This window comes from Sciurus vulgaris (genome assembly GCF_902686455.1).
Source record: "Sciurus vulgaris genome assembly, chromosome: 6".
Classification (NCBI taxonomy): Eukaryota; Metazoa; Chordata; class Mammalia; order Rodentia; family Sciuridae; genus Sciurus; species Sciurus vulgaris.
In genome coordinates, this window is record NC_136466.1 from 112,249,158 (window position 1) to 112,258,988 (window position 9,831).

The 9,831-nt window shown below is 34.4% G+C and overlaps 1 protein-coding gene across 4 annotated transcripts in view; it reads right to left on the reverse strand.

The window, feature by feature from the left end:
• Positions 1–9,767, reverse strand: part of GFM2 (GTP dependent ribosome recycling factor mitochondrial 2) — a 48,691-nt gene extending 38,924 nt beyond the window's left edge. Inside the window, exons 1-5 of one of the 4 annotated variants that reach the window (XM_079144080.1) lie at positions 9,602–9,767; positions 5,701–5,787; positions 3,076–3,160; positions 1,569–1,626; positions 405–502 (exon numbers count right to left, since the gene is read on the reverse strand). In XM_079144080.1, coding sequence (XP_079000206.1) covers positions 405–502; positions 1,569–1,626; positions 3,076–3,160; positions 5,701–5,763 — 304 coding nt within the window. In that variant the 5' untranslated portion in view covers positions 5,764–5,787; positions 9,602–9,767. Of the gene's footprint in view, positions 1–404; positions 503–1,568; positions 1,627–3,075; positions 3,161–5,700; positions 5,788–9,601 lie in introns of those variants that run through there. The other 3 variants (XM_079144079.1, XM_079144081.1, XM_079144082.1) reach the window with 3 other exon arrangements.
• Between the last annotated feature and the right edge of the window lie 64 nt (positions 9,768–9,831).

The window sequence follows — 9,831 nt, forward strand, 5'->3', positions numbered from 1 at the left end:
AACTGTAACTTGGAGATACATAAACTGGACTTCCCCAAGGGAGTATGGCATGCACCTTATGTGCAACCTCGAAACTGCCTATGGAGTTATAACAAGATATTCATTCTTATAGAGCACGAGTCTTCTAATTTAGGGTGGCTCTCATAGAAGAAATATTTATAATGTTGGTGAGCTATGGTTCCTATCTTATATCCTTCTGAGTAGATCAGTGCCAAATGAGACTCAAAACAGCCTTGTGAGTCTGAATGTTTAACTGAACCTAAAAAGACCCTTTAGTGGGTGTTGCAACTATCTTATCCTCATGTTGTGGTTTAGACATCAGTGATACCATACTCAAGTTCTTTCTCTAGCTGATTTTTTAATCAAAATATTTTCCAGGGATGGAGAGAAGAATCCATTCTAACCTCCCAGTGATCTTGTATATCCAGAATAGTATAATATTCTTTCTGTCGTGGTAGTTTTGCCTGCATCAATATGAGCCATAATTCCAATATTACGGATTCTGTTTAAAAAGAAAAAAAGGCATTATGACGTATACATTAATAAAACTGTAAAATCAAAAGATCTACGCTATACAAAATTCAAAGTTGGAATTTCTTTTCTTTTCTTGGTACTGGGATTGAACCCAGAGGAGTTCTACAACAAAGTTATACCCCCAGCCCTTTCTAATTTTTTCAGTTTGAGAAAGGGTCTAAGTTGTAGAGGCTGGCCTCATACTTGTGATCCTCCCTGCCTCAGCCTCCTGAGTCGCTGAGATTACAGGTATGTACCATCATGCCTAGCAAAGCTGGTTAGTATTTATATAATTACATATAATCATCTAAAAACTAGAAAAATGGAAAACATATTTAGAATATATCATACCACATTACTCTGGTAAAACAGTTAAATAACAAAAGGGTCAACTATAATCTTGAGACTATCTCATGCTCATTTCTATGAAAAGTGTACTGTTGTTACATACATATAAAGTTTTGAGTATTAAATTGAGAAAAGAAAATCACTTTATTGGGAGGGGGGGTGGTACTGGAGATTTAACCCAGAGGTAATTAACCACTGAGCATAGCCCCATTCTTTTTTACTTTTTATTTTAAGACAGGGTCTCACTAAGTTGCTAAGTAGCTGAGGCTGGCTCTGAACTTGTAATCCTCCTACCTTGGTTTCCTGAGTTGCTGGGATTACAGGAGTGCACCACCATGAAAGAACATCACTTTTTTTTTTTTTGCGGGGGTCGGGTGCCAGGGATTAAATTCAGGGGCACTCAACCACTAAGCCACATCCCCAGCCCTGTTCTGTATTTTATTTAGAGACAGGGTGTCACTGAGTTGCGTTGTGCCTCAAAAAGTTGCTGAGGCTGGCTTTGAACTCATGATACCCTGTCTTAGCCTCCCAAGCCACTGAGATAAGAACATCACTTTTAGGATACATATCAACTATTAATAGTTAACTAGCATAGAAAGTCACAGAAATTACAGTATGCACGAATAATGCCCATCAAAGAAAACTTGTAACTTTTCTCAGGAGCTTATAGGAAAAAAAAAAAAAAAAAAATCAATGATAGTACTTACTTAGCTATAGGAGGATTAATGACTGAATGAAGGGATTTGATGTCATTTCCTATTAAGCCTAATGGAAAGGGGGTTAAAATTGAATTGTTAAAAATCAATTAAATTTTCCTTTAATTTACAAATAAAAAATTTAAAATAATTTAAAGTAATTACTATTAACTAAATAAATTAAAATTCAAGCAAAATAAAAGTCAATTAACTAAAACTTACTTTCCTACAATTTACTTTCTGGTAAAGAAAAAGCTATGGTTGAGAGTAAAGCAAGCTAAAAGTTTTGAAACATCAATTTCTAGATCATATTCTTAAAAAAATAGAGATTTACTCAATCTGTCACCTACTAAACCTTTTTTTATAGAATTGTCAAATTTGAATTAAGTGTTCATAATAGTAACAGTAAGGGACTAGTAGATCCTGAATCAAAGAAAAATTTTAAATTCCCAGTCCTGTAAAAGGTGCATTTCCTAAGGCTTGAAGAGCCCAGAGTAATTCTCACATCAGGTGATAATGAATTTTTGTACAATGTGGAACTTTCCTTACCTCAATAATCCCAGGACACAATACCTTTAAAGATGGCTTGGGAGATATCACTGAACAGAAGCTATAATAATCTAATACTTCTAAAAGGTCAAGTAGCATTTTACATAAAAAACAGTCTATAATGATCAATTTTATACTTACCACAGCTTTTATTAATAAGTATAAAAGCAACAGCACAGTTAAATGTATAAATTTAATCTGTACCTTCCTGCTATTTAAACCAGTTCTTCCAAGTTTCTATTAATAAGAATTTATATTATTTTTAAAGTCTCATGGCAGTCTGATGAATCAAAAGATAATCTATACTGTTATAGTTAAATTTACATGGGCAGAATATAAAATACATACACACCAATAACGTAACCATTACACTTACATGTCCTTGTAAGTCAACAACCCAACAGTATTTTTACTCTATTCTCACATGACAAAGATGGTAATGAGAACAACAACAGTATTAAACTAGTGTCATGAAGTCAAACACAGGAAGGACATTAGGAATTGGTTACCTCCTAGCCTTCCAGCTTCTAGTAGCCATATAGCTAATCTATAGATAAATATTTAACCAAACTTACTTCTAAGAATCTACAATCCTCTTTTGTCAGAAAATATCTTTGCATAAAAACCAGCAATGAACTGAAAAATAAATACTTTATAGCAGAAGCACTGGACAGTAGGCTCACATGCCAAACTTACAAGCTAGCTACTGACACCACCACCCTTCCCTGTGCTCAGCTCATCATCACATCCAGCAGAGGAGAAGCACAACTTTGCTGGTGACCCTTCCTTTCCTCTATCAGAATACTCCTGTTCCTCATAATCTCAGAAAACAGCCAAGAAGTAAAAAAGATTGGAGACCCCTAAAAAGGGAGATTTTGACAAACAAAAGAAAGTGAAAGAGAAACAGAGACAGAGAAAGAGAAGAGAGAAAGCAAGCAGCTCAGGTAAAATGAGGACTTAACATTTGTACCTGGTAAGGAACTGTAATTTCTTCCAAAAGGTACAAATAGTTTTGATCTTTTTAAACTTGCTCTTCTTTTACAGCAGCACATATTCTAGTAAGGAGAAAAAGAAACTTGACATTAATTTTATTTTAGCATTACAAATAATTATTACAGTGGTTTAATACTGTAACTATGCTTTGTCAGAAAATATTTTACATCACCTTAAAGTAGTGCCCAATTTATTAACTCCAATTCTTTTAAAAAGGAACGAGCCAAATTTATACTACAAAAAAGAATAAGGATTAAATTAAAACTGACTTGCTCTTTTGAGCTAACCTTAAAACAATAGTTCTCCTAGACCTTCATCATTGGCATGAGGTCAGAACTTATTTGGAATGCAAATTCTTAGGCCCCACAAGAGAATCAACTCTTGTGGATGGGACAGAGCAATCTGGTTTTAACAGGTACTCTAGGTAATTCTAATAGCTACAGTTTGAAAACCAGGACCCTTAAGTTTACATAAAATAGTCAAAAAGATTTTAAAAGGTTATCTATCTTTCCGTGGATATACCTTGGTTCTCCTCTGTAGCTGCTAGAAGTTCGTGAGTGGTCATGAACTTTAAAACCATTAGCTGTTTTTAGGATTTAAAATAGCAATTACACATGAGAATCACCTGGAAAGCATCTTTAAAACGCGGGGTAGAGGAAGAAAGAAGAGTTGGGGTAACTGGGCATTAGCATGTTTTCAAGTTCCCCAGATACAGCACTGCACTTCAGAATCCCTAAGTTAACACAGGTCTGCATAAGACCAGGAAAGCATTCATTTCCCTTACCTTTTTTGAATGTTCCCAAGTCAATGTGGATATTCTCCACCCTAATGCATCCCTAGACTACTAGACACACATTTAATAGCTGCCAATATATTTGGAACTGTTAGTGTGTATAATGATTTTGGGCTACCACAATCTGCTTTTTATGCTACTGTGGAATGAATATCTGTGCCTTCTGTATTATTTACTGATTTTCTGGCAATAATACACTATTATCCCAAGAAAATATTTCAGAGCACAAACTTAATGCTATTTAAATTTCCATTGCATAATAACCAGGATAAGAAGATTCGGCAACTACGTGTCATAGGTACATACTCTGAAAGTGTAGGCAATAAAAACACTGAAGAAAAATTATGCAACTCCTTGAATCACTTAATGACATCAAAAATATACAAATATATTTTCAAAATATTACACAGATAATTTTAAAGTAGCAAAAAAATTAATTTATAGCCTAATGATAAGGCATGCTTCTTCTGGGTTAGAGGTCCTACTCTGCTTCCTGTTCAGTCCCTGCTAAAGAGAAGTAAGCCAGACAAGTTTCAGTCTCTTACTGAGTTGTAAGTAATAAAGAGTATGGTTTCATTTGAGGATTAACATTTTTAAAATATATTAAAGATATGCCAGTTTACAAAATAATTTATAGCATTTTGAAGGGAATTTGGGAGTTAGACCACAGCTTAAAGACAAAGACATTTGTGAAATATGAGACAAATGTCAAACTGCCTGAAAAACTGATTTCCAAATAGCTCTGCAGAAAAAAATTTTATTGTATCAGTCATTGTACAATATGTTATACCTTAACATTAACTTAAAAGGAATGTTATTTTATAGCAATCTCAACCTATGAATACTTAAGAGTACAAAGCACATTCTTAGGTGTTTATAAAGATGAACATGAAATGCTGCTGTACTTAGAAGATATGTAGCACTGCCCATCTCCAACAACTGGCATTCTAGTACTCCATGAGAATAGCGTTTAGTTTTATCTGTTGCTCTTTCATTATTACTATTAATTTCTTATTATGTTTCTTACTAAAGTAAGCCCTTTTAAATTATTTTGTCTTATAGTAATGATACTATGAATTATACATGATCCAACAATTATGCTGCATTTTCCATGAATTATGCTACTGATACTTATTATCATTTTTTATCAAGAAACTAAGATTTAGACATATTAGTTTATTCACAATTATCATTTACAAATAGAAATATTTTCATCGGCTGAATTAATGTACAGTTGAACAGTATCACAAGCAGAGAACATTTCATTATTTTTTGGGTCAGGGAATATGAAGCTTCCTATGGATAGATGTAATCTATAAATGGCATTATTAAGTGGATCATTTTACACACAAGGAGATTAGGCTCCAAGATGTTAAAGATATTGTGTCAAGTTTACCAACACATAAATAGAAATCTTAAAAATATCTTGAATCCCTTATCTTAATAGAAGAGATAAATCGGACTAGTTTCTCTGACTTGCTAATTGTTAAATATCTCTATATTAGGCAAGATTTCACTGAAAATACAGTTCTTCTCCAACACTGCATTTATATATCATATCTGGTTTATATACAGGTATATTAATGAACTTCAACTAGTACAAGGTTCTCAGAATATGGATCATGACTGGCTCAGAAATATTTTCATTTATTGCTTTAGTAATAATAAAAGCTGTGTCAAGGATAACCTTGAGGATAGCCAAAGGTTATGACTAAAGAGTGTGTAATAAAAACTCTTGATGAGATACACCAGGCTTTTGGGAGTAAAATAAGTGTGACTGTTATGTTTAATTTTACAAGAAAAGCTTACATTAATGTGCAAACTGGATATTTTCTGATGATTTACTGCAAATATCCTCAAGTAGGTCAACATCTTGATCCTCTAAACTGATATTCTCTGAAAAAAATATATAAAATTATAAAACTAAATTTTTGTATTACAAGTCAGTAAAACATATAAGACTTACCTAGGGTAAAAATGTATTACTTTTAGAAAGTAGGCATATTTATAGGTACCAAAACTCAATGTATCATTCACAAAATGAAAATTCTGACTAAATATGAGAAATAAGATTCTTAAGCTTAAAATATCTATTTTTGCACACTTAAAGATATTATTGAAATTCATTTATTGAAATTACAAAAACACCAAACCAACCAAAATACATTTTTATGTAAATATGCAGAATTGAGTATAAAAAGATTTTATACCCACCCCTGCCCAGGAGAACCTGGCAATTATTTTGATTGCCACAGACTAGGAGGCACTACTGACATTTAGTGGGTAGAGTGCTTGTCTAGCATGCGTAAGGCCCAGGTCTAAACCCCAGTATCACAAAAACAAACAAAATACTGCAATTTAAGGCCCCCTTAAGATTCTGAAGACCATTCAAAAGTGAAAACTATTTTCATTATAATGCTAAGAGATTGTCTGTTCTCTTCACAGTGCTGACATTTGCACTGATTGTGAAAAGGGTAAAACAGGGACATCTTGGCATGCATCTAGGCATTAGCAGCAAAATATACTAGTAGTCATCATATTCTTTACCATAAAGTAATCAGCTTTGTTAAAAAAAAAGTTTCAATTAAGAATATACTTGATGAGGCAGTAAACATTCTTAATTTTATCAAATCTCAACCCTTGAGTACACATTTAAGGGTACCTTTTGATAGTGAAATCCAATAGGATGCATAAAATGTTAATGTTGAGAGCTGAATTTGCCATTTTTTTTCATTTAACACCATTTATTCAAAAGAAACTCTACCAGACAAACTAGGTTATTCAGATTTGGATATTTTGCAGACTTTTTCTTTAAAATTAACAAATTAATATTAATAATTCACTCCTCCCATTTGTTTACAATAAAAATGAATTTAAAAAAAAGAAAGAAAGAAAATGTAGAAAGAAGGATAAGCACCAAGGAATGTGGGCAGGCCCTAAAACCTAGGAATGGCAAGGTAAAGGCTTCTCTCCCTAGAGCCTTCAGAACGTAACACATTCCTACTGACATCAAGATTTTAGCCCAATAGATCTGTGTCAGATTTCTAAACTACCGAACTGTAAGATAATAAATTTGTTAAGACATTAAAAATAATAATAATAATTCACTCCAAAGAAAGTAATTGATAGTGTTTGTTGCCAGTGATCAAGTTTAAGTTTTCAAATGATATCAAAATCTTGAAAAACTGGAACCTGACCTATAGGCTTGACAGATTACTGATACTTAAAAGACATTCATGAAGAAATCAGAGGTGCAAGAAACAGTGACACATGCCTATAATCCCAGTGGCTTGGGATGCTGGAGCAGGAGGGTCTTGAGCAAGGCCCTGAGCAACTTAGTGAGAACCTGTTTCTAAAAATAGAAAATAGGGCTGGGGATGTGGCTCAGTGGTTGAGTGCCGGAGTTCAATCCCCATTACCAAAAAAAGAAATCAGTGGTGATATAAATAAATGTGATTTTTTTGATATGATATAATGATATGTGTCAATATTTGGAAGATCTGCATAATTCAGTCAACGAATATTTTCCAACCAATGCATGATGTTTACAAAACCATGCTTGAATAAAATATCCATTCTAAAACAACCGACTTTTAATGTAGAAAAGAGCACAAAAGCCTCACTAATATAATTTGATTCCATATTGCCCATTAATCTTTAGAATAGCATCTAAGATGATCCACAATTTTCGGCAAAGGCTATTAAAATACTCATCTTTTCTGACCACACATCAGTTATCATTTTATGCTTCTTTCTGACTACCAAAATTCAAAGACTGGGTACTTACTATATGCTTTTGGTAAATCTAACAAAGTAATGATGAAACCCATGTATACAGGAAATACTTGTTTTTAATTTTGTAATTGTAGGTGGACACAATACCTTTTTTATTTATTTGTTTTTATGTGGTGTTGAGGATCAAACCCAGTGCCTCACACGTGCTAAGCAAGCTATGACCCCAGCCCCAGGAAATGCTTTTTTAAGAGAAGCTTTGCTGGCATTGATCTGTTTGGCCCATTTTTATTCCATAATAACGGATGAAAGTAAGAATAAATGATAAACAACATAGCCATATCTCTGCCTTACCTATTTTACACAAATCAAGGAGTGCTAATTGCTCAACCTTTAAAACTTCACTTACTTTATCTTCCTGATTCAGAAGGAAAAAGGAAATTAATGGTTTAGTAAATTACAAATGAAAAACATACATTAACTTACACCAACCAATTAAAATTTTCCATAATCTAAAAGAACTATAACAACAGGAAACAATAAGGATAAATCTCAAATATTAGGCAAAAGAAAACAACCCAAAAGAACTTATCCCATCTGGTTTCAATTATGCCAAGGATAAATAGGTAAAACTAATCCATTATGTCAGAAGTCAGGATAGTGTTTACTCTTGGGAGTGCTAATGACTGGAAAGAAGCAGAGGTGACTGGAAAGAAGCAGAGGTGGGCTTCTGGGACACAAATTAAAGTCATTTCTTGAAATGGGTGCCAATTACACTGATACATTCAGATTTTAAAAACCCACTAAAAGGTACATCTACAGTATATGCATTTTTTTTTATGTATGTTACACCTCAAAAGTCTCTAAAAAAAAAAAAAAAAGATGAAACTAGGTTTAGAATCAGAGATATTGCTGGAGTCCCAAGTCTTCTGTAATCTTAGATAAATCACTTAAAATCTCTGCATTTCAGTCCTTCCATATCACATCACAGAATTTGGCCTAAGAATTCTTATTCAATAAGAACTGTGTCTACCATTGCCTTCTAGGTGTTGGGGTTAAAGCACTGAACAAAAGCCAATAAACTGTGTCTTCATACTGCCAATATTCTACTCAAGGGAGGCACATAAACAAGAGAATAAATAAAATACACAGCATTTCCTATAGTGACAAGTGGAATTAAGCACAGGATAAGGGAACAGGAGCACAACTGTAAGGTCAAGAAAGTTCTCACTAAAATGATGATATTTAAGCAAAGACCTCAAGTAGGTGAGGAAGGCAATGAGAGGGGGAGTATATTCCAACCAGAGGGATTATATAATTTACTTCTTGTGAAAATACACAAATGCTCCTTAGTATTAGTTCTGTTTTAAAGTAAGATTCCATTAGAAGAAGGAGTCTCAAACCCAAAGCACTGTTTTAATGACATGAATATTTTCTTTTGGTACAGTTATTTTTGCTCCTATAAATGAATCAGGTTCCAAACTATGGGATCATTAAGAGGACCTCTGTGCATAAAAGGTAAAACAGTGCTCTAATGGTACCTTGTTGTGAATTATTTTCCTGGGGGTACTGAAAGGGCACTGCAATGCAAGTCCACTCAGGACTTCATCCAGTACACCAAAAGGCCTTATAAAATTCTGGAATTAGTTCTGAAACTCCAGAAAAACAACGGTCTTTTTCTTTTCTGGCAGGTGATAAACTCCAAGTAGCTTTACTCTCCAATACAATAAACTTTCATTCCTCTGTATTCTTAATTGTGCACACATTACAATGACAGTTGGAAACATCGGTCATCCTCACTGCAGAATAGAGAAAAAAAAAAAAACATCCATAAGTGAGCGGAAACCCAGGAGCGGGAGTCACGAAGCCGTGCCAACCCCCTCCGTGGCTAGCTTCGTCAGAAGTAGCCTGGAAGGTCAGCAGTGCTCAGCACAGGGCAGGATCATAGGTTTGCGGAGTCTCTCGGCGCGGTACCCACCTTGCACTCAGTCGTGCACCAGAAGCTAGCTGCTTTCTGAAAGGCTGTAAGGAGCAAGAGACACCGACTACTCCGAAGTCTGCAATGGCCTCACGTTTCAACCATCTCCGCGACCCAACTGAAAGAACTCTAGTCCCAAATCCTCAGCCTACTCCTGCAACTTCACGTCGGCACATCCGGTAGTGCACCAACCAAATAGCGCCCACCAGTAACTTCCGCCCTTCTAGTTT